Source organism: Tyto alba, unplaced genomic scaffold, assembly GCF_018691265.1.
Source record: "Tyto alba isolate M040663 unplaced genomic scaffold, T.alba_DEE_v4.0 Super-Scaffold_6, whole genome shotgun sequence".
In the NCBI taxonomy this organism is placed as follows: Eukaryota; Metazoa; Chordata; class Aves; order Strigiformes; family Tytonidae; genus Tyto; species Tyto alba.
Window position 1 is genome coordinate 43,037,467 of NW_024881327.1, and position 27,921 is coordinate 43,065,387.

General features: G+C 43.1%; 3 protein-coding genes across 5 annotated transcripts in view; 2 read left to right on the forward strand and 1 right to left on the reverse strand.

Annotated features, from left to right (window-relative positions):
* Nucleotides 1–16,447, forward strand: part of TBC1D14 (TBC1 domain family member 14) — a 74,723-nt gene extending 58,276 nt beyond the window's left edge. For 2 of the 3 annotated variants that reach the window (XM_032984460.2, XM_042807791.1), the window contains 2 exons: nt 9,001–9,259; nt 13,165–16,447. In XM_032984460.2, the coding sequence (XP_032840351.1) occupies nt 9,001–9,259; nt 13,165–13,230 (325 nt within the window). In that variant the 3' untranslated portion in view covers nt 13,231–16,447. The remainder of the gene's footprint in view (nt 1–9,000; nt 9,260–13,164) is intronic. The other variant, XM_032984461.2, reaches the window with a different exon arrangement.
* Nucleotides 16,448–17,254: 807 nt separating this feature from the next.
* On the reverse strand, nt 17,255–21,691 carry CCDC96 (coiled-coil domain containing 96). Its single transcript, XM_042807792.1, is given in 4 exon segments — nt 17,255–20,369; nt 20,372–20,498; nt 20,748–21,557; nt 21,597–21,691. Coding segments are annotated over 4 exon segments (1,470 nt in total). The 5' UTR covers nt 21,681–21,691; the 3' UTR covers nt 17,255–19,920.
* Nucleotides 21,692–22,038: 347 nt separating this feature from the next.
* TADA2B (transcriptional adaptor 2B) lies at nt 22,039–27,921 on the forward strand. Its single transcript, XM_042807894.1, has 2 exons — nt 22,039–22,318; nt 23,219–27,921. Exons 1-2 carry the CDS (start codon nt 22,049–22,051, stop codon nt 24,209–24,211), a joined length of 1,263 nt encoding a protein of 420 aa, XP_042663828.1. The 5' UTR covers nt 22,039–22,048; the 3' UTR covers nt 24,212–27,921.

Sequence of the window (27,921 nt, forward strand, 5' to 3'; positions counted from 1 at the left end):
TAGAGAGTAAAGAAGACAGGGGTATTATTTGCGCTTCTGCCACATTTCAGTGTTGTATAAGGCACTTCAGATTGAATATTTGCATTTGTTCTGTCAGAGTTTGGTTTGGGCCAGCTAAAATGTCTCTTCTCAGCAAGCAAGACTTTGTTGTCAGTTTTGGGATGATACGAAATCTTTTTTGTGAAAAATTTGTTTGCCCTTAAACTGTTGACAACTTCTCATGTTCTCAGGTATCTGACTAAAGTACCTTCAGTAAAAAATTAAATTCCCAGTAGTAACAGAATTTTTTTCAGAGATTCGTAAGTTATTATTTTGGAAAACATTTGTACTGTTAATGCAGTTCTACCTGAACCAAGGTACCCTGTTGATACCTTGTTGATCTTTAAGACCTAGCTGTTAGTACTGAACATGTTGCTGATCCATTGGAGAGAAATCCATTTAAAGTAATTCAGTCCAATCCAACAGCTCAGAGTTTGAATACATGGGTTTTCATAGGATCATAGAATTGCTGGGGCATTGGAAGGGACCTTTGGATATCATCTAGTCTAAACCCACTGTTCAAGGCAGGGCCAACTAGAGCAGTTTGCTCAGGACCATGTCCAGTTGGGTTTTGAATATCTCCAAGGAAGGAGGCTCCACAACCTCTCTAGGCAATTCTGTTCCAATGTTCAATCATCCTCACAGTGAACAAGTTTTTTTTATTTTCTTATGTTTAAATGGAATTTCCTGTATTTCAATTTGTACCTGTTGACTCTTGTCCTTTCACTTGATACAACTGAGAAGAATCTGGTTCTGTTGTCTTTACGCCCTCCTATCAAGTATTTTTACACGTTTAGGTCCAAGCCATCTCTTCTCCTGGCTAGACAGTACCAGCTTTCTCAGCCTCTCCCTGTGTATCAGATGCTTCAAGCCTTTAATTGTATTCATGGTGAGCTGGATTTGCTCCAGTATATCCATGTGTCTCTTGTACTGGGAAGTCCAGAGCTGGCTCACCAGTGCTGAGTAGAGAGAAGGGATGGCATGCTTTGGCCTGCTGCCAGTGCTGTTCCTAATGCAGCCATGGAGTTTGTGGATGTTTTTTGCTGCAAAGGCATGTTGCTGACTTACATTCAAATTGTTGTCCACCAGGACCTCTATGTCCTTTTCTGCAAAGCTGCTTTGCAGCCTGTTGGCTTCCCGCATGTATGGGTGCCTGGGCTTATTTCCTCCCCAGGTGCAACGCTTGGCCTTTCCCTTTGTTGAACTTCAGAAGGCTCATATCAGCTCATTTCTCCAGTGTCTCAAGGTCCCTATGGACTTGGTGTATCAAACAGTCCTCCTAGTTTTATATCACTTGCAAACTTGCTGAGTGTACAGCCTGACTCATCATCTAAGTCTTTAATGAAGACATTAAAAGTATTGGATGAGTATCAAACCCTGGAGTACTCTACCGGTGGATTGACTTGATGCTGTACTTCATGGCACTAATGAGAACTTTCTGAACTTGGCTGTTCCAGCCAGTTTTTAGTCCATTTATCTAGTCCATATTTCATCAGTTCATCAACAATGGTTTTATGGGATTACAGCATTGAAAAGCTTGGTAGCATCAAGATAAACAATATCCATTGCTCTCCCCATATCCATCTAGCCAGTCATCTCATTGTAGAAGGCTATCAGGTTGATCAGGCATGATTTTGCTTGCATAAATCCATACTGACTTATCCCAGTCACCTTTTTGCCCATCATATGTTTTGAAGTGATCTCCAGATATTTTTCTTCCATTACTTTCCTAGGGACAGAGATGAGGCTGACCAGCCTATACTTCCAAGGATCTTCCTTCTTGAAGATAGGAGTGACATTTGTTTTTTTCTAGTCCTTGGGAGCTTCCCCTGACCACTGGAACCTTTTAAAGATAATTGAGAGTGGCCTCAGTGACACTCGTGTGTATCTCACCAGGTCACATGCACTTGTATGTGCACAATTTGTTTAAATGTTCCCTAATGTGATCCTCTTTGCTATAGGCTTTCCCACAGGTCTGGAGGACCTGGGATTCCTGAAGGTTAGTCTTCTCAGTAAAAGCTGAGATGAAGGAGGCAGTGAGTACTGCAACCTTCTGCATGTACTTTTTCACCAAGGTCCCTGCCCTGTTCAGCAATGGGTTCGTGTTTTCCTGAGTCTTTTTTTTTTTTTTCTGCTGATATACCTGTGGAAAGCCCTTCACATTGTCCTTAACGTCCATTGCCAGATTCAACTCCAAATGGGCTTTGGCTTTCCTAGCCCTTTCCCTTCAAACTCAGACAATGTCTCTGTATTTCTCCAGGGTCATCTGTGCCTCCTTCAGTCTCTTGTATGCTTCCTTTTTATATTTCAGTTTTGTTAGGAGGTTCTTCATCTATACAGACTTCCTGCTGCCTTTGCTCGAGTTCCTCAGTTTTCATATGCCTCTTCCACAGAGGATAGTGTAACACGAGCTTTGTTTGACTTGGCTTTTACACTATGATTAAATTTTAATGCAACATGAGTAGGAAAATGAGGGGTGTGTAATGGATAAGCTTATTTCTCCCAACATTTAATGGGAGAAATACCATTGGAAGGACTTTTAAGACTAAAGGCTGAGAATATTAGACTGAACTAGGAGAATATTAAATTGAACTGCACAGAGCAGGAAGATGCTAGAAAAAATACTGGAAAAGGATAGAGGGGAAGGAAGAGGGCAGAGGCTGGTATGTTCAGTGATAAGGGGAAAGATGTTGAAATAATATTGCTTCAGACAATATTGTGAAAAGCCTGTGTGTGGAGGAAGCAATTGAATAAAAGGGATATAAGAATAGGAAGACTGTAAACATGCTGGAGAATAACTGGATAGACAACATGAAAATCACCAGGTTATAATCTTTTCAGTGGATTACTAGTTTAATACAATGCTGTCATAAGTAAGGTGATTTTTTTATGTAGAGGAGACTAAAAGCTAATGCCTTCATGGTACAGGTATGTTAATATCACTCTGTTCTCTAACTTTGAGCTTTACATTGTAAAGAAATCCTGAGAAACAATACCAGAAATTGGAGATTTAGAAAAAGACTGTTGATGAAGGGTTGAAAGTTTACTTTCCCCTCAGCAGTTTTGCTTTGATAGACTAGTCTTCATTGTATTTTCTTGAGTAAACATTTTATGTGATCAGTTGTTCTCTCTGATCACACTGATAGGTTAAATCAGTAAATTAAATTTTTTTCTTTTTTTTTTTTTTAATGAGCAAAGAACTGAAGTGTTGAAGTGTGTGTGTGTGTGTATGTGTGTGGGGGGGGCGGCTTCCCTTGTGTTCCTTCTGTGGGTATTCTTAAAAGCACTTGAAAGAAACTTCTGTCAGGAGTGCTTGTGGATGGTGCTTCTCCGGGACTTTGTATGAGCGGACTTACAACCCTCAGCATTTCTTGCTGACTACCTGCATCCATATTAAAATTGTCTATTTGCATCCCAAGGACAATGTACTGTGTTCCTCCCCATCCCTAGGGAGTCACAACACTATGATCTTTCACAGGAATGTAGGTTACTTGAGGTAGTCCTGCCCAATCATATATTAAATTTTTTCACACTTGTCTTGAGCTGAACAGCTTGTCCCACTCTGTCTTTAATTTTGTTAGACGGTGGAGTTGGTATTTAACTGTGTAAGATTTAGGTATAATATTTAAATTTATATGTGTATCTGTGCATGTGTATATAAGTATATGTATACGTGTGTGTGTGTGCATGCATATTTATATGCTCTCTACTTTAAAATACTTTGTTCCCATAGGAAGCAGATTTAGAATATTTTTTTTTAAATGGGCACTGGAAACTTAGCGAATTGGATTTTACATGTGCTGTCCTTCCATCACTTCCAGGAAGTAAGACAGAAAAGATGTAAGGAAAAGTTTGGGGGGTCTGTGTTCTTACAAGTGAGTTACTATTAAAGCTAAGGACTTTGGAAAATGTTGTTTATCAGGTTGCCTGTGGCTCATGGCTGAAAGTGAATTTGCTGTAGTACTGCTATCATTGAATTAAAAACAGGACTGGTTCCGGGAAGATAACAATGTGGTTTCAGTGTGTTTAACATCAAGGAAGAATATGGTACAGTGTTGCTCTGAATAGACAGACCTTTTGGTTGTAGGTAAAAATCTCTGTGAAACAGCCTTGCTCTAACAACATTATTTTTATTTAAATGCGCCTTTGTTCTGAGCTCCAGAGGGATGCCTGCTGCTGTTCCGGTGGCTGGCATGGTTACTGTGCAGGCATGTGTGCAGTAAATCTCAGTTGGTGCCAGCTCTGGGAGGGCTCCAGTAGCCAGTGCTGCACAGACCAGTTGCTGGGAAACCCTCCTGCTCCTGCCACAATTACAGTGGAATCAACTAGTCTCCTTTGTGCTGCTTCCTGTAACCAGTGCCACAGGGAACGGTGGTAAAATTGGTATGCTTAAATGATTTGTTGAAGGGTACATTCCAAGAAAAAGAAATGCCGTGCGTATAGATGGGCCCAGCTCTACAGGTGATGCAATGCTGCTTTGAGTTTTCTTGGGGCTGGTAGAGGATTTAGGGAGGGGAACTGCCTTGCCAGTTCGGTTTCACCACTGCCTTCTGTGATGGGAAACTGCCAAGGACTTAAGAATTTAATTAAAAGCTGCAGTGGTATGATTATCAGTGGATACCTGCCAGAAGTAAGGCACCCATCTTTTAAAAAGGATCCGTGTGCTTCAAGCCCAAACTCCAACTCATAAATCTCATGGTAAGAATTCAACAGCTAGATAGGTTTTTACTTTTTTTGAGGAATATAAAGGGAATCAAGTGTGAGAGGGGTGTAAAGAGCGATGTGCAGTCAGGTTCACAGAGACTAGGGGGGAAATAGTGTGAATAGCTCAGTTTTGGCCCCTTGGCTCTGTCAGCCGATGTACTGCAGGCTCTTGTGAGCAGAGCAGAATGTGGGTTTGCAAAGGACACATGCTGTCTAATTATGGCCTGCTGCTGCTCTACAAACACCTCTTTATCCCTACTCAGAAAAATGATTTTGGCAATAATTGTAGCCAAGGGCTTTGTTTGTCCTGATGGATTGATCAGTGGTTCTTTAATATTGCATTGACTATGCTCTGTGCACACTAACTTTCTGTTGGCACCATTTGCTTGTTACGATAAAGGTCCCAGCCGCTTTGTGCAGACGTTTGTAGTGGGCACCTCCAGTGAACTATTTACAAGCTTCTGATCTGTTACATTAATTAAAACCCAGTCCATATCATGCGCTTCACCCTCTAAAAAACATGAAGCTCAAGATGATGCTTTAAATACATGCCTCCTTTTCAAAAGTAAAACTGGACTGTAATTCTGTCCAAAAGTTTCTTGATGACATCCAGATTTTTTTAAATGGAATTGTTATTGGACTTCAGAACATCACAGCCTTCAGCCCAATTTACAGTGTGCTCATCCATATGTCACTGCAGGTTAGGGTGGAATCAGTAGGAATATAGCACTGCTGTGTAGTACTCCTGGGTGAGAGAGCAGGGTTTTTTGGGTGCTTCTGAGTGATTGGAAATTGCTCAGAAGCTCAGACAGTATTTGTATTATATTGCTACATTTTACAATGCAATCAGCTTTGCTGAGTGCTAAGAAGTTGCTCTTGGAGTCAGTATTGTATAGTACATAATAGTTGTTTTCATTTTCCTAATAAAGAACAAAGTAAGGCTTCTACTTTTTTTTTTTTTTTTCAACTGTAATGACTTTTAAATTGTACTAAATAAACTCTTACCAACAAGCTTATTGCAGTAGCTCTAAAGGTGCTGATAAGAGCAGAGGTGCCACTACATAATACAGTAATGCATGGACACTTAGAAGGATGCAGTCTTTTGTCTCAAAGCAGATCTAGTTGAAATTGATATAAATTGTAACAACTAAAAAATTGTACCACGATGAAGGATCCAATAATTAAGTTAAAATGCTGAATTAGGTCATCAGTTTCCACAGCTGAACTCAGAAGCTGCAGAAGTATTTTTGTGTTGTTGCAGACATGGGAAAAGAACGTGTAGTGCAAGAATACAGACTATCTGATTTTCATCAGCATTGCTGTGCATGATTTGTCAATCCAAAATCCGGCATGCCTGTCTTCAGTGCTGTTGCTAATGATAGCATATGAAGACTTTTTAATTAAAAAAGAAAGAAAAGAGGAAAAAAAGAGAGGGAAGAAATTTTTTAAGAAAAAAGGTACAAAGGAAAGAAAACACAGAGCCTGTGATTATCATGGTAACAGTGATTTCTTGATGATAACGTGATGGTCATACGCTTTCCCTGTGAGTAGCAAACCATCCAGAATTCCATGCGTCTACTTCAGAGCACACTTTGGTTGTGAGCAGGGCTGGGAGGAGTGGGAACATCTGGTACTTCGGGTTTTTCCCCTCTTCCAAACAGATAACAGCCGTAGCCTGCCTTTGTGTTACTCTGGCACTGGACACCTCTGTGCTGGTTAGCAATGTTCTCTGCACCTGGGACTTCTAGTGAGTTGGAAGAGAGCAGAAGATCATCCTGCAGTGCAGTGAGAGCAGATCGTGTGCAAGTAGTGTGCTAGTGCTGCCGAGAGCTGCTGCTCTCACTGTTCCTGCCTAGCAGCTGCTTTATTACTATAATAAATTTCAGCTGGATTTCAGACCAATAGCTCAGATGTCTAATAAAAAATGTCTTTCAGTAGGAAATGTTTGAAAGGAGCAAATGCTGTATCCATTCATAGCGGTAATGATTTCCACTGTTGTTTCATTGCTTATTCTAGGGGGCTCAGTTTCCATCCTTAGGGCTTGGTGCATTTAATTCCATGCTAGTATTAATGAAAGTTAATTGCCTCGCGAATTTCCTGCAAATCACACTTCCTTCCAAATTATGAAGAGATCAATATCAAATACCTTATTTGATGTGACAGCTTTTTTGATGTGAGTAAATGTTTTCCTACAAAAAGTAGTGTTCTAATAAATAGCTCTGAGTATTTCTTCTGACAGTTAATTTTCTGCATAGCTGCAGATTTAATACGCATGGGTTGAATCATGACAAAATAATAGCTTTTCTGAATAAAAACAGATCCAGAAATAGGCATTGTTACTTATCTTTAACCAGGTCTTGTTTCTGGCTGAGTACTTGCCTGCTAATTAGTGACCAGGAAAGAACTCGGCTGAATTGCTTCCTATTACACTGTTCTTTTTAAATGGAAAAGCTGTTGGTGTTTCCCGTGTGTGTGTGTATCGACAAAAGGTCTTAATTCTGCCATGTAGATACTCTGCAGCAAGACATTTTTATATGACATGTGACTGTACAAAAATGTTAAAAGAGTACACAAAGCTGCAACACATGATTGGCCGATAACCCAAAGAAGGGGCTTTTATCATGCCATTCTGATACATTCATGTATGTATGTAAAATACATATATGAACAATAGTGGGTTTTTTTAATCCCAGACTCTACCTCTTATTTGCTTAATTTTATACTTCTAATTTAGCTTTTTGGAGAGCAGAGTTTAAACGATTTCCATTTGGTATAAAAACATTGCAATGAGATGTAAAAATAGAAAAAAGTAAGATCCTAAGGATCCTAAACCTTAAATCTACTTGTCACCTGAATTTGTGCAAAGGGATTAGTTTTGTCTCGCTGCTTGTTAAAATGAATGTATTTTCCCATTTTCCTAACATGTGCCGACTCACAGAGAAGCCAGACACTTGATGGCACTTAATTCAAATAATCTTACATAATAAAAAGCAGATACTGCAGAAAACCTTTGATTATTAGAATTTGCTGTGAAAATATATTCATTCATATTCTATACCTCTGAGTGTGTGTGTGTGTGTGTGTGTGTGTGTGTGTATATATCTATTCCATTGTGTTTTTTTAATGTAAACCCACATTTCCTAAATAAAAAAATTGAAGGGGATGGGGAGTCTTAAACGCAAGAGAACTACTGTTTGGTGCAGTGCACGTGGAAAGAAATGTTAACAGGTGTGGAAAGGTTTTATTTAAATTTGACGCTTTGCTGACCTCTGCTGGAGAAAGAGTTATTTGCAGTTTTACAGAGATCTTTGATGCAGTGCATCACTGGATAAATGTTCTCTCTTTAAATGCTGAAGGAAAAAATCTGTGTAACTGTCTCCCATTATACACTATAACGTGATTCCAGGAAACTTAATTCTCTTCACTTGCTGTTATGACGTTGTTAGTGGTAATGAAAACTGCTTTGTCTTGTAGAGAAGCGTTGCATAGAGGAGGTAGTAGGGAGCATCTTTGTGTTCCTGGCTGCAAGGCTGTCAGCATTTTGATGAAGGAAGAAATGTGCTCTTGGCAGTTAATGAAAATACAGTTTTAGCAACTGGGAGGAGGTTCTTGCTTCTGGTGTTACCTTTGCTCTTTGGGGATCACATCCGTTCAAGCGCACTGAGCCACCGTCTTACCACAGCTGTGTACACATTGTCTCTGGACATCTTGCCCGATCCTCTCAACTCACGGGAGTTCAAGCTGATATTTTCTCCAAAGCTTAGTGCTATTATTACTTTGCCAGTCAATCAAGCCTGGAACACAGAGTTAATTTTACACATCTCCTTCGTGTGATTCACAGAATTCCTTTGCAATATGTCTTAAGGTTCAGCTTTTTGTGTTCTCGCAGTTAGAACTGCATCAATCCTCAAGATCAAAGTGATGATTAAATAGGCCTTTCTCTAGACCTGTGGCCAGTGCGTGTCCCTCATAAAACCATGTATATTGTTTCTTCTGATGTAATCTAAGAAAATTGAACTTGGAGACCCAGACTGATAGCAAGATGCCTTAATGGTTGTTCAATTTTATAGTGTTTCTTGTATTGGTATGCTGCAATTAATAGAAGTACTTTTGAAATTTAAAAGAAAAAAAAAAAAAGAATATTCAGTTATAAATATTTGAGAAGCCTCAAACTTACTGATGGTCAGTCTGTGTACTTTTGTGAGTCTCTAAGACATTCTTGTCCAGTAACTCTGAAAATTTTATTCTGTTTCCCAGGATATTCACATTGTACAGCAAATCTTTGCCACTAGACTTGGCATGTCGTGTCTGGGATGTGTTCTGCCGGGATGGAGAAGAGTTCTTATTCCGTACAGCTCTGGGAATATTAAAACTTTTTGAAGATATTTTGACCAAAATGGACTTCATTCATATAGCTCAGTTTTTAACAAAGCTACCAGAGGACTTGCCTTCGGAAGAATTCTTCACATCTATTGCTGCCATTCAGATGCAAAGTAGAAACAAAAAATGGGCTCAGGTAAAGAGGATGTTAATCTTTGATAACAGATGATTGTACTGTACTCATGAAAATGGGGTTTGGCAACACCTGGAAGGATGTTTTAGCAGAGATAGTGTTTGATTTTACAGGTAGGTAGGACTGTATAGCTTGCTTCATGCTTTTAGTGTGCATTGAGGTGAGTGGATTTCCTGAGCTTACTCTCCTCTGGAAAGTGAGAGCTCAGTCAACATTCAAAATTGAAATGTTGAGTAAAGTCAAGTATCATACGATTTTTTAAATTTATTAAATACAAAGGCTTCTGGCAGCACTACAACTTGATATTTAAAAGCAGAAACTCACTCTTTGGGAGAAGGTGAGAATTTGTCAGGACACGTTGTTGTACAGTCATCTTAATACTCTTGAGGATCTATTTTGCCTAATTTGGGGCTGTACAGAAGTGTCTGCATCTCTGACTTCTTTATTGGAATTTAGCACTGAAGCCTTTATTTCAGAAATTGCGTCTCATCACTGTAATTTCAACTAAATTCCAATTTAAAGAAAAAAGATGGAAGTATGTCATCTGAATATGGCAATCATTAAGTGGCTGTAACAGCCATTCGTGCCGGAGATTTAGGTCACTGGACTCCACAGTGTTTGGAGTGGAAACTTTTTTTTTTTTTAATATTCTTTTCCTTTCTTCAAAGTAGTAATACAGCCTGCTTCATGGTCATGCTGTAGTAGAGCTCTGCCCATTTTATCCAAATTCTTTTTTGCAGTGAAACTGAAAGGTGATATTAAACGTAGCGGTTATGGCAATTCAGCTGCAAATGGGACTTTATGGTTCTTTCCTGGAGTAATAGTCAGCCTGTAGATACTGGGGACTACCAGCTTGTTCTTTGAGATGAGAATTTCTAACCTTCACAGCAGGACTAGATGGTAGCATTCTCAGCCTTATCTTGTATATAAGCGGGAACACAACCTATGCCACCCAGCTAAGAGTAGGACACTGCCAGTATTTCCTTTGTGACATGGCTTTCCTCACAGATTAGTTTGCGTTTCCCTTCTGGTCTTGTCATAAGTTGCTAGTACAGATCCAGCTTTGTTTCTATCCTCAAGAACATTTTTCAGCCAGTAATGTCTCTCCTAGTAAACTCCCAGTCTTGCTTCTTGTTCATATGACTCAATTTATTTGTACACATCGTGTGTGGATGAGGGTCACATACCAAATGAATTCTCAGACAACTGCTGCTTCCCTTGCAGAGAAGGAGAGATAGGGGTCCCATTCTGCCAAGTAACCCAAGTAACAGGCTTTCTTAGCCAGTGGTTTTCAGTCTGTAACACAGGGGAAGGTTTAGTGGTGATTGTCACAACAGGAGGACTTCAAGGTAACAAACCTAGCCCAAGCAGTCTTCCTTCGTCTTCTCATCAGCTTCATTCTGACTATGCTGGAGGCGAGCATGCTGTAGGGTTGGTGTTGGCTGACCTCTTACCTATCTTGACTTCCGCACCAGCTGGCTTTCTTCACCAGGTAGTTCCACTGCTGAGTAAGCTTCCATCAGGAAAGCCTGTTCACTCTCTAGCCTGCCATCCTTTTCCAAGCCAGAAGTGGTAGGGGCTATGAATTTGCTCACATCGTGCACTTGCTGGGACTGCTTGGTTGCTGAGGTACCACTGTTGGAACCAACCTAGAAACGTTAACAAGACAAAGATGGTGTGGGATTTTGTTTTCTCCTACTAAGATGTTGCCTGTGATGGCTTCTTACCTCTGTGCAGTCTTTAAAATTCACCAGAAAGAGTTTGGACTCAGAAACCTGAACTTTGCCTTTCTAGGACAGACGGACTTTTGGTAGTGTGTGACTTGGTTGCACAGATGGAGTGCTGGGTATGAGTCCCACACAGTATGCTCGAGAAGTCTGTCTGCAGCTGGGATGTTTCCTCGGTAGATAATTTTCTGACCGAGGCTATTGCTGGAGAAGGCAGATACTTTGCTGTAGTACCCATGTATTTTCTGTAGGGAAATACCTTTTCAAATTAGCAAAATGAGTGTCAGGAGTGATGGATGCGCCACTTTGAAGATAAACTCTTAGGTGGACTGACTGACCATGTGCACTAGTTCCCAGAGGATGCAGAATGCTCTTGAGCTTAGAAAAGTGGGCTTTGTGTTCTCATCTCTAGCATCATCTCATTTGGTTACAGCAACTGTACTGCACAAGTGAGCAACAGAGCTTGAGGTACTACTTCTTTGTGACTATCTGACTGTAGAACTCAGAAGTCAATTTAGGTGCACATCTCAGCAGTAGGTGTACTTGGCAGTCAGAAAAACACCCACTTACTGAACCTCTCACCTTGCTGTACCATGGTAATTATGGTTCTGTTACCCTCTGGGTCATGTTCTGACCTGATGTTGTCTAGAGATGATATATGTAGAACTTCATCTAAAATGTTACAGGCTGCATAGGAAGCTGGTTCCCTCATCAGATGGGCTGGTGTATATTTTATATCTCACTCCATTTTTCCTTGGTCACTCTGCTCAGGAAACTAAAGGCTGAAAGGAGTCCTGGTAAGTCATGGACACAGCACCTCTAGTAACAAGGACTCTCGTTATTAATAGGAAACCTGCGAAGTCTGTTTTACTTCTGGAATTACCTACAAAGAACTCCAGGGCCTTATTCCAATACAGCCTTAGACTGAAATGTGAGGGTGTTGCTAAACCTACTGCTTTGTCATCAATAGCAGAGGACTAGAGATGGTAAAACAGACTAGAGTGTTGGCTTAGCATTTCTGTAATCTGTATGCTTCAAATTTTATAAAGTTTTCCAAATTACCACAGAATCTGAGCTCTGTTAATTGGCTTAAGGTCTGTGCTTTTCTGGGTCAGTATTTTGGTGTCATTCTCATGTTCTTTAAAAAGGGTAACTTTTTTCCACCAAGGACGTTGTTTCTATGGCATTTGAAACTCTCATAAGCCCATCTGATGAGTAGCTGTTGGTTTACCCTGAATCTCTGTAAAGAGGATCTCACTGAAATCTCTCTCTGATTCTAGAAATCACTGAACAGCCAGCCAGCTGTGGCTCAGTTCAGATCCGTGTTGAACTCTCATTGCAACAGCTGTGGGTGCTTTTGCACTGAAGTACAGGTGATGGGGTGTGATTGCCCTGTGAGGGATTTAGCCCCACCTCCTGTTAATTCTGATGGTGTGGACGTTTGAAGTCAGTCAGAGGGAGAAAAGAAGGTTCCTTACTCATAACTGCAATTGTTTGAGATGAAATGTCCCTCAGTACCTTCTGTTCCAGGGTGATCCTTGAGGATGTTGCTGGACTTCTTCAGCAGAGACTAACTATAGGGCAGGGAGTGTGTTAAGCAGCATGAGAAACTGGCTGTTGCTGTGCCCTTTACACGAGGGCTAACAAAACAAAATTGTGCATCAGATACTAGGAAATACAAGTTTTCAGTGTGGATGCAAACGCAGACTTCTTGCTTCGGAAGAAGATGTAAGCAGATCTGGAGACAGTGATGTGCTCTAGGCAAGCACCAGTCAGCACTAAGATAATTCTGTCCTGAACTCTTAGATAATATCATATTGCTCAGGCTGCTCACTTGTGCTTTCAGACATTCCATTTATCTTGAGAAGTATAACGTCCCCTCAGGCAGCATCCTTTAATAGTGCTACACTCGTGTAATCTGGGTAAGAATCTCATCTCCAGGCTTCAAAAGTGTGCACTGGGGAGAGATTGAGTTTAAACTTCTGTTAAATCCATTTGTATCTACCATGCCACAAGGACTTACGGGAGAGGTCTCTGTCAGTGCAGAGGTTCTCTAAATCTGATTACATTTAATAGTTGAAATAGTATTGCTTGGAGATAATTAAATTGAAAACTCTTCAGACAGTGATTTATTGAGTCACTTTTAAAATCTAACACTTTTTTCTTCCTTGAAATGTCTAGATTCTGGCTGCTCTGCAGAAAGATAACCGAGAAATGGAAAAAGGAAGTCCTTCACTCAAACGTTAAAATTACGGTTGCCTCCAGTGACTCACGGGAAAAGAGCTAAAGTGGCAAAAGTATTGAGTACTGTTTGATATGTATGAGCCTGCAAATCAAAGTGTTATTTCAGAGTTTTGTTTAGTAGTAGAATAGCCTTAAAGGGGAGAGAGGAAAAAAGAGGAGGAGGGGAGAAAAAAAAAAAAAAGGAAGGAAGGAAATCAGGGGAGAAACCCCTTATAAATTAAACCTAGGCATAGCCTTAAACTTTTAGTGGAATGAGCATTTGCTGTGAACAGCGTTACATGTTCTATACTTCTGATGAGGGCAGTGAAACTAAACAATATTAAGGGTTTTTTAAGGTGTTGTTTTTTCTTTGATGTTTTGAAAGACTGGGCATTCAGCAATGTTGGTTGCTTTGAAAGCTATTCCCCAGTTTCATTCTTAGGCAGGATATATTTCCCATACCTATAACAGTAGCAGGATCTAGATTTCAAGTAACTGGTGCTGGAATTTATAGTTAAATGATATAAGGACCATTGCTTTAGAAATGCTTCTTGTTTTATAGGCTGTGGGTCCCCTTTACCAAAGAAATCATGTAGACATAGAACTACATTCCATTCTTTAATAAGAAAAAGTTAAGTAGAAGGTAAACTTGGAAGGGAAGTCACGCTAGCAGTGCAAAACCAATTATTCTTCAAGATGCCTTGGAAATCTATGTTTCCAATCTGGATGCATATGGAAGAAGTTCCGTTCATCAGACTAGATTCCAAACTCACTGGGGGGTTTCTAGTATTAAGCTGGCATCATTTCCCAATTGTACTCTTTTTCCTCTGTTTAAAGCCAGGATCGCATACTACTAAATGTATGTTTCCATGTCTCTCTTTCTGGGGCAGTGCCGTTTCAGGGTGTTCTTGCCTACCAGCTACTTAGTCCTGTGCTGTCTCTCCAGTCATGCTGATAAAACTGTGGGCTGTGCAGGTAAGCTGAGAAATGGTTAAAAGCAATTTTTATACTTTAAACCGAGCTCTGCTCACTGGCAAAACTGAGGAGGAAAGGGTGTAGGGGAGAAGTTACATAAGCCCATGTTGCTTCTGAAAAGGTTATGCGAGATCTCCTGAAGCTGCTGCTGCCGCAGTGGGAAAGGGTTACGTGGAGCTGATCTGTATGTAGTGACAAGTGAAAGAAGTTTATTGGGGAATGTGCCAGACAAATACCATCAGGATAAGTACAAGATGTCATTTCCTAGCATTTTATCCAGCCTCTAATATATGGGAGCAAGTTACAGAGGCAGGAAACTACAGTTGCATAATTCTGTTACACAGCTTAGATCCTCCCTGCATTCAGATGAATGTTGAGCTGTAAATCATGAGTGCCTCTGATTTACAAGAATGTTTATTGCATAGTGTGTAGTGTAAAACCTATTTTATAAATAATGACCATCATTGAAAAGGGAAGCTAACTGAAGCAATATTTGTGTTAACTGTAAACAGGAGTTATTAAATCCTAGCTATATGATCAGCGGTTTCCCAATGCTCTTCAGTCTCTTTTATGCTGATTATTTTGGCATTGTCTGAATAAAAAAAAAAAAAAAGAGAATAATAGTTGCACACTGCTCAACTCAACATATAATGTAAAGGACCATGGGACGTAATCAAAATGCAGTCCTTTAGTACAAATACTGTTTCTGCAAGGGATAGTTTGATTGTAATATTAAAAAGCGAGAGCAAGATTCCCTGGTAAGTGAGGACTCATAATCACTCTGGAAGATGTGTGATGCAAATGCAGCTTGCAAGTCTGATACCTCATTGGCCTCTTTTCCTGTCTACTCTGTGTACCTGACATCATGGATGTGGTTTTTTTGTTGGCCATCTTAAGTCCTCCGTACGACTTGTTCTAGGTCATCACTTACTGAAAATAGGTATCAGGATGTTGATATGAAACAGATGTTAATTCTCCCAGAATTTGTATAGTTTTGGTCCTTCAGTGACCGGTACTTGTATGCTACACTGCTTTGAAGTGCAATAGAAGGCTGGAAGGTCAGTAAGTGTTTTTTAATACTATTTCTTCTGTTACTACAACAAATATGCCTTTCCGTGAAGGATATGAGAGGCCTACCATCTGAAACATTTGCACTATGCTTTTAAACGTTTTATTAAACACAGACAACTTTTTTCACAGTATACATTTTTTAGGTGATACTGTAACTGGCTTTGTGATTTAAGTCTTCATTGCAACTAGATTTGTATTTCCTTTTAAACCAAGTCTACAAGTATGGCTCATTTGTCTGGTTAAAATGCATTCTTTAGCTCCTAGGTATCTTTTCAGCCATGGACAGCCTGTTCTCCTTTTTCTCTTCTCAGTAAGATGTTGAATGGAACAGTGAAAATGGGCATAGTTGTGGGGAAAAAGGCCTGCTGCAACACTTGTGCACTGTTTGTTACTTGCAAATGTAATTATTTTGTTTTGTGATTTGATCTTTCTGTTCTTAGAAGATGTATATATTTTCTAAATAATTTCTTTGTGTATATAAGGTATGTTCTTTAATGAAGAAAAGCAATGCAATAAGGAGCTTTGCACAGTTCGTTTTCAAACAAAATACATTTGAAAAAAGAAATCACCTGCCTAGAGATACCATTGTTTCAACTTCTCAGTAACTTGACTTGAAGGTAACGCTTGAATTTTGGTTAAAACCAGAGATGAGTAGTAAGGACATAGAATTACTTGCCACTGAGCTTTTTAAGTTTCTTGCAGCATACCAAATCTCTTAATTAGCTATTAATGAAGATTTCTGTAATAAATTCAGGGATTGCATAAAAAGTTCTGACAATTTTTTTGTTCAGGTGCTTGAGAGTATATGTAACAAGATGCATGAGATTTTCTTTAATTGGGCAAGTGTCCCCATCAAGCCAACTTTCTTTTCTTCATGGGTTTAAGGAAAAATAAAAATGCTGCAATACGTTAGAAGTCTGCAACTACCACTCACTGTACATGCAGCAGACTAGAGAAACCAGAAAACTTCAACCAGGTTTGGAATTCTGTATCACCTGCACTTTATTATAAAGCCGTTTTGCAAATTCAATCAGCAATCAATCATTAACGTTATTTCATTTAGTAAAGAATTTTGTTTGAAATAAAAAGGTACCTTGTAACAGCTTATTTTTGAATGTTTTAAAACTAGAATGATGTGTAGAGAACTGTTGATACATCCCCTGTACATCATATTTAAATTGGTTTTATGTAGTTATCAGATTTGTTTTGTTTAGATATATGTATCAAACTGGAACTTTTTTCAACTGTAAATATATGGTTTTGTTAAATAAAGTCATGTAAAGTTATCTTAATCACCTATTGTCAGTGTAATTCAGAGAATAGAAATTCAAGTACCTGTCTGTTACTTCACAGGCTTCTTTAGCAATTTTTGTCTGCCCAAAATCAGGACTTTGGGACATTTAAGTATTGCAGGTGGAAGATTTTCTGGTGATGCTGTCAGTTCTCATGTTAAAATACCTGTTATATTACATGTGGCATTTAGAAGATTTGATACTTATGGTTTAATCCATTTCATAGGCCTTTCTTTGGACTAGGTCTGAGGTCTGATAAATTTATACGAAAAATAGATGTATATACATCTTTGAGATGCACGGAACTCAAATGCCTGAATACTTTATCCTTTCTGTATTTTAAAAGAAGAAAAACTGGTCTATTGCAAGTTTCATAATCACAAGGCATTTTTGTGCTCAATTTACAGCAGTGTTGTTTTCATATTTACATAGTCCTAATTTCAGATTAAAGTGGAGATGCTTCTTGTTGTTTACTTAGCTGAAAAGAGGTTAAAGCACCAAATAAAATATAAATAAAAGCAAGGGAGAGAAGACAGCACCAGTGCAACAAGACTATGTGGGGAATGTAGTCAAAGAGTAGGCTGCCATGATTGTAGTTTCTCCAGTAAACATCTCTCACTTGTACTGAAGTATCTCACTGGTTGATTTGCTGGACTAGAATGCAAAATCAATTGCTTTATTTAAGCCTATACCAATTTGATACTGATAGAGCTTTGTGTTGTATATATTATAGGAGTTGGACAAAATGGTTCAAAAACAGATTTACTTTTCCTTACCTGTTTTCTCAGTACTAATTCCAGTCTGTTCGAAGAGAAGTGAAATACTTCCCTGCGTGTCAGCACATGAGATTAGGAAGTAAAATGACATTTGTCTTCACTGCTTCCTGACAGAATGTCTTCCTGTATTTGTTGGAAGAAAATTGAGGAAACTTTGATCTTCAATCTCAGGGTGCTCTGGAAGTCTGGGGTAGCAGTGGATTGTCTCAAGAAATCAGTGCTAAAAAAAAAAAAAAAGAAGTGGTCCTGGAGACAGCACGTGAAGTTTAAGCAAATGTCTTTGTATTTGTTTCAGTAGAAATACTCAGTTCAGGAAATATACCATCGACCTCACTGGCACCCTAAACTCTTGAATTCTCCAGATGCCAAGCATGCAGCAACGAAAAGCATCCAAGATTTACCTTCCCTGCTTCTCCTCCCTTTATCTGTCTACATTTGTTGCTTGATAGGGTTTTACAAGTTAAAGGAAGGTTTATGTATCTTAAATCAGAAGCACCAAGTGTAAGAATTTTCCTGGCAGGAATTTTTAAGAAGTCGAAACAGGTAAAAGTAACTTATCTTAGAGAGATGACTGCTGATCATTCTTAATTATTTCTGAAGACAGTTTTGTGGAACACGAGGAGGTTGCTTGACTTGTGCAATAGCCACTCTTTCAGCAGAAGAGCTCACTGTCAGTACAAGGCTGAAGATGAAAGGTACTGAGTTTGGTGTTTCTTTTTTTAAGATACGTGGTTGGCAGTTGTCTCCTTTTGCTATTCAGCAACAACAGAGAGAGGTAGATCTACTAGTATTTTGTGAAAGGTTTTTGAATATTAGTTGTGTAATGTCTCTTCATGAGTACAGTGTTTGAGCTACTGAAGATAGAGAGTATCATATTTAAATCTGTCATTAGTGAAACAAGAGCTTGCACAGTTCCACTGTGTATGCAATAGTTCTGCAGAACTGTGAGGGCCTTAGAAGAATATAACTGAATTGCTATTGCATGATTGCAGTAAGAGATTACTGATCTCTCATTTCACTGTGACAAAAGAAAAAGATTTAAGCCTTCAATAGTGTAGTCACCCCTTTAATTATGTTTTGTCTTTTAAATATCCTGGCAATTCAGAAAACCTACTTCAGAGATGACTTAAAAGAGAAAGGTGTAAGCCATTCCTATAAATGTCTTTACGTAAGTTCATCTACTTTTTATCCCCCTGTAAGTGCATTCAGTGATTTGTGTACTTTGCTTAAAAGCATATGCAACTTATTTCGGAACTAGAACCAGCAGCTCAGCAATACGGGTCCCATGGGGTGTAATTCCAACGTGTGGTGGAAAACCAAAAGACTCCATTTTTCTTCCTTCCCACTGGGACGTGCCGCCTTTCTTGCAAAATTCACAGCTGTTGAGCCCTTAAATCTGGGCCTTTAATACCCAACTGACTGCCAAAAATGGGACTAAAGATTGTGCATCTGTCTAAGCAAAGTAATGATACCACAAATAGAAATTAACAATGAACTCAGTAGGACTGATTGGATAATTGGGCATATCAGCTAGTGGTGGCCTGTAAGGAGCCTGCCAAAGTTGCAGTTCCTTCAGTAATGAGAACATAGCATGTCACAGCTCCAACGTTTTACTGTCCTAAGATGTTTCTATATTCTTGGCATCCATCCCACACCTTAAATCAAAAATAATGCTACACTAGCAGCAGCAAGAGCTGCAGGATATAGATCAGTCTCATAGACAGTTTGCCATGGGGAAACAGGAGTTTAAAGAACATGCTATTTTGAAAAGGGAAGCAGCTTCCTGTAACTAAAGCTCTGTGAGCTGTACAGTCACAGATGTGTAAATGTTTGTCGCTCCCTCCCCTTCTTCAGTCTTTTTGTCTGGAATTCTGACAGACTGTAGTCGAGCAGTGCAGATTGGACTAAAACAGTGATGGGCTTACACTATTCCACCTCTTCACACACCATCTATGAGGAAGACAAGGCTGAGTACACCCTAAAACAGTAAAAGCTGAAAGACCAAAAAAATGCAAAACTGTGGTTTTGAGTGGTAATATGTATATATTTATACTATAAAAATAATTCTTAAAATGATAAACCTTTCTTCTTGTGCACCACTAAGGCAAACCTGGCAGCCAAGTATATTTAGAGAGTAGGTGAATTATTTAGTTTATGTAGTATATTGTCTGTTCTCGGGTCATAAGCTTCACTCCAGTTCTCAGCCTTATCTGTGAAAATCACCCCCTGTGCTCTGCCCTATGACAGGTGTATTTATTGTAGAGATCAAGTCGATACCAAATTATAAAATCCATACAGACGGTGGCAGGATCAGGATTGAGTTAGGGTATGAGGAGTTCTCTGCTTATACAGTACTGCCATGGTCTTGCAGGACTGAATGGTGAGATGGTTTTCTAAAAGTGTAGATGTTTGAGGTATTTTTTAAGACAGGCACATGTATCTGGTTTCATTCAAAATTAGTAACTACTGGAGTCTCTTCACTGAATGCGTAATACTGACACTTAGAAAATGCTTTTTGAGGAGTACATGTGTAATGTATTCACCAAGACTTGCCAAAAAGAAGCACGTTAAGAATTAGGACTGTGGAAAACTCTTGTCTATTACTTTTCCATGCTTTGTTTTCTGTGGCCATCCTCAGCAAGGAAAGAGGCATTGGCTTCCTTGATTTTTTTCTGAATTCTCCTGCAATTAAGGATCAGCCCAGCATGGTGACGTTTCAGTGCTTCCAAGCGCTGGCTTAGCAGCTCTACAGTATCCACCTTTTCCTCTAAGTCCCGAAGCAGTATCTCATTTCCAAGCAACCCACACTGCTGCTGCAGTTTCATATTGCTCCTTCGCAGCTTGTCTCTGGCCTGTTTTGTTTTAGTCAGAATGACTCTCTTCTGTGACAAGATGGTCTCAATGTTCATCAGTTCAGCCTTCCTGACTTGGTTTTCAGCTTCCACAAACTGCAGTTTTTCCCTAAACTGGCTGAGAATATGTACCGTGTTCGATACCTTCTTTTTGAGCTTCTGAATTTCATCACTAAGGTCATCAATCTTTTGCTGTGTTTCTGATTCTCTTTCTTCATGTGCTCAAAGTCCACAAAGTGTTGACCTTCTACCCCTTCTCCCTCAGCCTTCAAGATGGTTTCAAGGTTTTGGATTTCATGCTTCAGCTTGATGTTTTCCACGCGGGCCTAGAGGAGTAGAAATGAAAGAATCACTGCTCCATTTTGTTAGTCCTTGCCTTGCTAGGGAAGAAGTGCTTCAGTTTAAAATAAGTCATTGCAATGCTAAAGCTTCGAGGGGAGGCAAGCTGCGCATGTTACCTGTTGTTTGATACCGAGTGGTGGATGTTACCCTGGCTGCAAGAGGAGGGAAGCGCTGGGCTTCCCGGAAATTTTTTGACGGGAGAAGAGAGAGGAGAGGGACGGCCGGGGCCTCACCTGGCGCACTCGCTGCTCCTTGTCCTGCTCCCGGGCCTGGATGCGGTCCACCGCCGCGCCGCCCCGCCGCCGCCCGAGGCTGCCGCTGGCCACCGTCTTCTTGCGGGCCTGGAAGGCGGCCCACTCCGCCCGGGCCCGGGCCTGCCGCTCCTCGCCGGCCCGCCGGCGGGCCTCCACCTGCTGCTGGCAGGCGGCGGCCTCCCGCTCCCGCTCCTCCCGCAGCTCCCGCAGCCGCCGCAGGCTCTGGCCGTACCGCTGCGGCCCGCCCGCCGCCGCCTCGGCCCGCGGCCGCCGCTCGCCCTGCCGCAGCCGCAGCAGCTCGCCCAGCCGCATCTGCAGGCGGGCGCTGGCCTGCCGCAGCCGCTCCCGCTCGCCCGCCAGCCCGCGGTGCTGCTCCAGCAGCGCCTCCCGCTCCCGCTGCTCCTCCTCGCTCTCCTCCTCCGCGACGCCCGGCTCCTCGCCCACCGCCTCGCCGCTCCTCCGCTCCGCTCCGCCGGCAGTGGCCGGTGCCGAGGGGCCCGCGGCCTCTTCGGCGCGGGCGGCGGGAGGCGCCTCGTCCGCGGCACCGTCCCTGCCGCTCGCCGCCGCCTCCTCCCCGGCACCGCCGGCTGCTGCCGCGGGCCCCGGCTCCGGGAGCCCCGGCGGTTCCGTCTCTTCCAGACCCGGCTTGCTTGGCTCGCAGGGCTCCGGCTCTTCAGGTCTGGGCCCCGCCGCGACCTCCGGCTCCGGCGGCTCCGAGAGCCCCGGCGGCGCCCTCGCCTCCGGCCCCGGCTTCCTTGGCTCGCAGGGCTCCTGTTCCTCCGGCTCTTCAGGTCTCGGCTCCGACACCCGCGGCGGCTCCGTCTCTTCCGGCCCCGGCTTCTTTGGCTCGTAGGGCTCCGGCTCCTCGGGGCTCGGTTCCCGGCGCTCCGGGGCTCCCGCCGCCGCCTCCATGGCCCTGCCGCTCCCCGCTTCCCCCGTTGCCCGGGCAACGGGACTCGGTTCCGCCGGCCGGCGCGGCCCCGCCCCCTCGCCTCGAGTTGCCACTCAGCGATCGGGTCGCTCGGGGCCGCCTCCCCGATTGGCTGCCGGGAAGGAAGACGGATCCCGAGCGGCCAATCCCAGCCGTTCATTCGTTTTAATACCCCCCGCATCCGGGCGCGCCGGCCCCATTGGCTGGAGGCCCGAGGGGGAGGGCCAAGATCTCCACGCTCATTGGCCGTCGGGCGCGGGGCACCGCCCACCGGGCGCCCCGCCATTGGCGCGGCCGGCGCGGGGGGCGTGCCGGCGCGTGCGCGCGGCAGGCCGGCGGGCGGGGTAAGATGGCGGAACTGGGGAAGAAGTACTGCGTGTACTGCCTAGCCGAGGTGAGCTCCCTGCGCTTCCGCTGCACCGAGTGCGCCGACATCGAGCTCTGCCCCGACTGCTTCTCGGCGGGCGCCGAGATCGGCCCGCACCGCCGATGGCACGGCTACCAGCTCGTCGACGGCGGCCGCTTCACCCTCTGGGGCGCCGAGGCCGAGGGCGGCTGGAGCAGCCGGGAGGAGCAGCTGCTGCTGGACGCCATCGAGCAGTTCGGCTTCGGAAACTGGGTAAGGACGGCCGGGGGGGCCGCGGGCGGGGCCGCCTCCGCGCCGGGTGCTCCCCGGGGGACTTGCGCGGCGCTGAGCGGGGCCCGCGGGAGAGCCGCCGGCCGGGGAGCGCTCCGGGCTTCTCGGACCTGCCGCCGCCCGCGGTTCCAGCCTGCGCCTTTCCCCCACGTCCTGCACCCTCTCCGTCCTGCTGCTTCTCCCGCGGGGTGCCCCAGCCGTGAGCTTGCTGCGTGCTCTCTGCCTCAGTGCGGCGTCAGGCTCGCTTTTGAAAGGTAGCGGTAAAAAGCATCGTCCTTTGGTGCGTTAATTCTGACTTGATGATGACTCGCTTCATTAAACGTAAAGGCTTTTTCAACATCTTAAAGTTTATGATCATTGAAGCTCGGTTTAGTTCTAAACTAGAAAAAGAGTAAATACTACATTTCTTACTGTATGTGCTATCTTTCTTTATTTCCACGTTGCTCTAAAAGTACCTCAGCAACGCAAGTGAGCCAAATCCAGACGACGCGGTGGTCTCGGTGCTGGCCTGGGGCTTGGGCAGCTTCCTGGTGACGGAAAGCTGTCGCTGAGAGGGCGGCGGATGCTCAGGAATTCCCGCGCAGATCCCGTGTCTTGATGGCGTTCCGGTCCCTAGAGGATCTGCTGCAGCTTGCCTTAGTGATGTTTCTGGTGCTGTTTTCACGGCCTACGTGACTCTGTCTGCTTCTAAATACTTGCGTGGACCTAAAAGGGCAGATCTGTTGGAAACGTGACTAACTTCAGTGTTGCCAGAAGGGTTTAGGTGTTGCGAGTTGGCTTTTGAGGAGCGGGGAAGGAAGAAGTCACGCTCTTACCTGAGCGCGCGCGATGCTGGAGCTGTAATGGGCATCGTTTTATCACTCCCCCTTCTTTTCTGTTTAGGAGGACATGGCTGCTCACGTGGGAGCGTCCCGAACGCCTCAGGAGGTGATGGAGCACTATGTGAGCATGTACATCCATGGCAACCTGGGAAAAGCCTGCATCCCCGACACTATTCCCAACAGAGTGACGGATCACACGTGTCCCAGCGGCGGCCCGCTTTCGCCGAGCTTGACCACGCCGCTCCCACCGCTGGACATATCGGTGGCTGAACAGCAGCAGCTGGGATACATGCCGCTGCGGGACGACTATGAGATCGAATACGATCAAGACGCCGAGACTCTGATCAGTGGCCTGTCGGTGAACTATGACGACGATGACGTGGAAATAGAGTTAAAAAGAGCTCACGTAGACATGTACGTAAGGAAACTGAAGGAGAGGCAGCGGCGTAAGAACATTGCACGAGACTATAACTTGGTACCAGCCTTTCTGGGGAAGGATAAAAAGGACAAGGAGAAAGCTCCCAAACGGAAGATCACGAAAGAAGAGAAGGAGTTGAGGCTGAAACTGAGGCCTCTCTACCAGTTCATGTCTTGTAAGGAGTTTGAAGACTTCTTTGAGAACATGCACAAGGAGAGGATACTCCGAGCAAAGATTCGGGAGCTGCAGCGGTATCGCCGAAATGGAATCACCAAAATGGAAGAGTCGGCCGAATACGAGGCGGCCAGGCATAAACGGGAAAAGAGGAAGGAGAACAAAAACATAGCTAGTTCTAAGAGAGGGAAGGAAGATGGTAAAGAAGGTGAATTTGCTGCCATTGAAAACCTGCCTGGCTTTGAACTCTTATCAGACAGGGAAAAGGTGCTCTGCAGCTCTCTAAACTTGAGTCCTGCACGTTATGTGACGGTAAAAACTATAATCATTAAAGACCATCTCCAGAAAAGACAAGGAATTCCTTCGAAGAGTCGCCTTCCCAGTTACTTAGATAAGGTACTGAAGAAAAGGATTTTAAACTTTCTAACAGAAAGTGGTTGGATATCCAGGGATGCTTCATGAAACTTGGCTGATTTGAAAAAACACAGCAGAGGCCCATTACAGCCTCAAGGACTCCGTTATTTTTTCCTGCCCTCCCCAAAGATACAAAAATTATGTCACTTAAACAAAAAAAAGTAAACCCCCGCAGTATTCATGATCCGTGGTTCAAATAGACTTTTGCTTTGGATCATAGAAAATACTTAATTGTGAAAGTTTGACATTGGATTTCACTGCTTTTGGTACATTATTAGAACAGGTTTCTTTCATGTGAACTTACTCAAGTCCAGTGGTCCCAGAGTAGTTACTTTACTCGTTCCTGTTGGACAAATGAGTATCAGTGTAATCCTTGCTTTTCTTTGAAGGTGGGAGATAGTTTCATTTGCTGGAAACTTTCTTCTCCCTTTGCTGTGTGTTTTGGCTTAATGCTGGCAGCAAAGCGAAGCTTACAAAAGTCCCGAGCGCAGGAGCACGGTGAGCAGGGGTTTTTGTAACCGTTGCTAAGCTTTCAGAACATTCTCCTTAGTAACTACAGCCGCGGCACTGGGACAGCAGGGTGAGAGTTTCTGTTGAGAATACAGCAGGGATGAGCCGTGGCAGGGAGTGGAAGGAAAGAAATGCGGTAGGTGAGATGCCTTCAGGTGCTTGTGCTGTGGAAGGGGTTCTCAAAGAGCTACCTTGACACCCAGCTGGTCCGGACATAGCTTTGACTGTGAGTTTTTGCTGAAACAGACTCCACTGGAGCTTCACTGTTAACTACTTAGCAGCAAAGTTGCAGGAGTACCTGGCAGCTGTGGTGCTCTGTTCAGGAGGGAGGGTCAGCGCTGCCGTGGAGCGGCTGGTGTGGGCCAGAAATGGGGTTTGGGACAACAGGCAGCGAGTTGTCATGCAGAGGTTGGGAGCCTCAGGCAGCAAAATCACTGTTTCTTCTTGCTGGGGGAGCCTACTCCTCCTGCTTTGGTCTCTGTAACTTCTGAGCTTGTATGGGCTGAAGAGGTGTAGCTGCTGCCTCCGGAATTTGATTGGGACTGACGGGGAAAGGGAGTGAGATTCTCAAGTGGAGTGCGATCACTGAGATTGGTTTTTAAAAACAAAAGTGAAAAGCGGTGCCGATTAGGTCAAGAGTCACAGCTAACGTGCTCCTAAAGTGTGGAGCTGTAAACCAAGCCATTACGGGGTTCTAATTGCACAAACCTTGAAATGTATCGGACTAAATGTGTTGAAGTTGAAATTACTGATGTGGCGGGAGAATGGGGAGTGCAGCCCACCTCGGTGAGAACAGTGCACCCCGAGAGGGAACTCGTCACAACTCTGACGACTGCTCTGAGCTGGTGCTTGCGACAGGCACCAGCAGGTGACAGAAATGTCAGACCCACAGCAGTTTTAGTAAGAATAAGGGGAAGATGTTGAAGGAGGACTAGAAAAGGATTTTTATGCTCATTTCATCCTTAAATTCCCGTGCTGGTATTTAACCAAATGAATAAAAAGTGGTGGCTGCCGTGTGGTGGTTGCACAGTGTTACTTGTGCCTAAGCCTCTCTGCTGGTCATGTCCGGGGCGGGAAGCTGTGACCCGAGGCCGGCTGGGCAGGGCTGCTGGAGTGCAGGTGTGCCAAAACGTGGAACTTGACTGGCTTCACAACAAGTGCAAGCACTGGACACGCCATCCTGGTTTGAGGCTTTGGGCTGTAGTCAGTGAGGATACTTAAAACAGTATCAATTCTGCAACTTGGCAGAGGTATACTGATCAGAACTGGGTTTTAGTTAACGTAGCCAGCATTACCAAAATAGTGTTACCGGTGAGTTTAGAATAAAAGGGGTACAGTTACAAAGCCAGCATTTCTAAGGAAGAAAAAACCCAACACTCTAGTGCCTTTTTCTTTTGAGCCTGTGGTGTTATGTCCCTTCAGAAAAAAGTAAGGGCTATGTTCTCACAGATGTAATGCTTTGTTTGGCTTACCTGTAAGTGGCTTGTTGTGGAATACTTGAGACAAGACTGTCTCTCCTTGGCAGCATTGGAACTAACTGCAACGTGCCGAGTAGCTTTAAGAACCACCCTGTGTGCGTGTACAAACAGCACAAGTTCATAAGGTATAAACCCTTGGTTATTTTCTCTGTCCTACTGTGGAAAGGAAGCTCAGCCTTTCTTTCTAGTTATACAATTTGGTTCTTGCTGTAACTTATTACTTAACTGCCATAACATACCAGTATTGATAGTGTTCTGGAGCCTCAGCTCTGCATGTAGCTGAGAGTTTAAACGAATCGTTTTGGTTTTTATTTGCAAATCTGTGATTTTTATACTTCTACGCTGTTTTGGCACATCTAAGTCCAACTGAAGCAATAGTCTAAAGCCCATCTGAACAATAACTTAAAAAAAAAATCTAGGCACCAAGGACTCATTTAAATGTTGAAGTGAATTCTGCATTTAAACTTTGTAGTTTAATTCCTCAGCCCCTCCAAAATGTTTCTTTGGTGCTAGACGTAACTTATTGAACATCAAAATGAATGTAAAATAAAGTATTTTTAATGTATGAAATATGGATATCAATATTTATTTTATACTTGCAAGCAAATTCAAGGTGGTAAATGTTTGCTTTAGCAAATACTAGTCCCTTGGAAAGGGCTTCCCTAGAAGCAATGTCTCAGTGTCAGCTATGCTTTTAATTTTAAAGGTGACTTGCACTAGAGGATGCTGCTGTTCCATATTTTCACATGGAACTGATTTAGTCTAAGCATTCCTTTGTTATGAGCTGCTGTTTTTTTTGTTTGTTTTTAAATTGAGATGCAGTTATGTTAATCCAGCAATTTACTAGAGCTACGCTGCTTCTCTTCTGTGGTGAAGGGGCTGAGAAAACACATGGCAAAGAGCTCTTCAACTTGTATCTTGTGTTGATCTGGAAGTGCTTCCTGTACTGTACAAATAACCTAGCCTTCATGTTGCTAATGAAAAGGTGTTTTATATGCTTAATGCTCTTGACTTTTCTAATTAAAGATATTACTAATGATAGTATCTGTCCTAACAGCGTTGATGTAAGCCTATGAAGAAGTGACATTCTGTAAGCTGTTCAAAATACTGATCTTCTGCTACTGACAGAGGCAGCAATAAGTCTGTTTTAATGCTGTATGCTTACTTCGCTCAGTCCAGTCCCAGTGATGTTTTACAGTCACACTTGCTCATTAGGTAACAAGGGAGCGATAATCTCCACTCCATGTGTACTACCTGGTGCAGAAGGGCTTGTTACAGAGTATTCTGGATACAGACCCTCCTGCCCTACGTTCCGTTGCAGTCCTAGCAAGCATTAAGAACAGCATTAGAAGGTTTGCATGAGTCTTTGACCATGAACTGCCTTGTAAATCACACAAATTAAGCACTCTGCCAATTCTTACTCTCTCGTGCGGCGGCTGCATCAAATTTCTTTGCAACTGTAATGGACTTCATTAGCCTTTTGGTTTACTATCTCTTCTTGCAAAATGTTTTTGCATGTGCTGCCTCACTTGCTCTTACGTGATGACACATTAAATACTGTGAAGGAAGGTACCTGGTGAGCATATTCAGCTCATCAGCTTCTTCCTTAAAGGGAATGTTGCACTCATTTGAACAGTGTACTGGTGTAGCTGTGCCAGACACACAAATGCCTGTGCTGAAATCATGTAAAACCGAACTGATGTTGTGCACACTCAGCATTTTACTAGGTTTTGGCATTGTATATTGGTAAATAAACTTGTATTGAAGTTT

Coding starts and splice junctions, on each gene's coding strand:
- TADA2B (XM_042807894.1), top strand. CDS start 22,049: ATGGCGGAACTGGGGAAGAAGTACTGCGTGTACTGCCTAGCCGAGGTG. Junction 22,319..23,218: donor AGTTCGGCTTCGGAAACTGG/GTAAGGACGGCC, acceptor TTTTCTGTTTAG/GAGGACATGGCTGCTCACGT.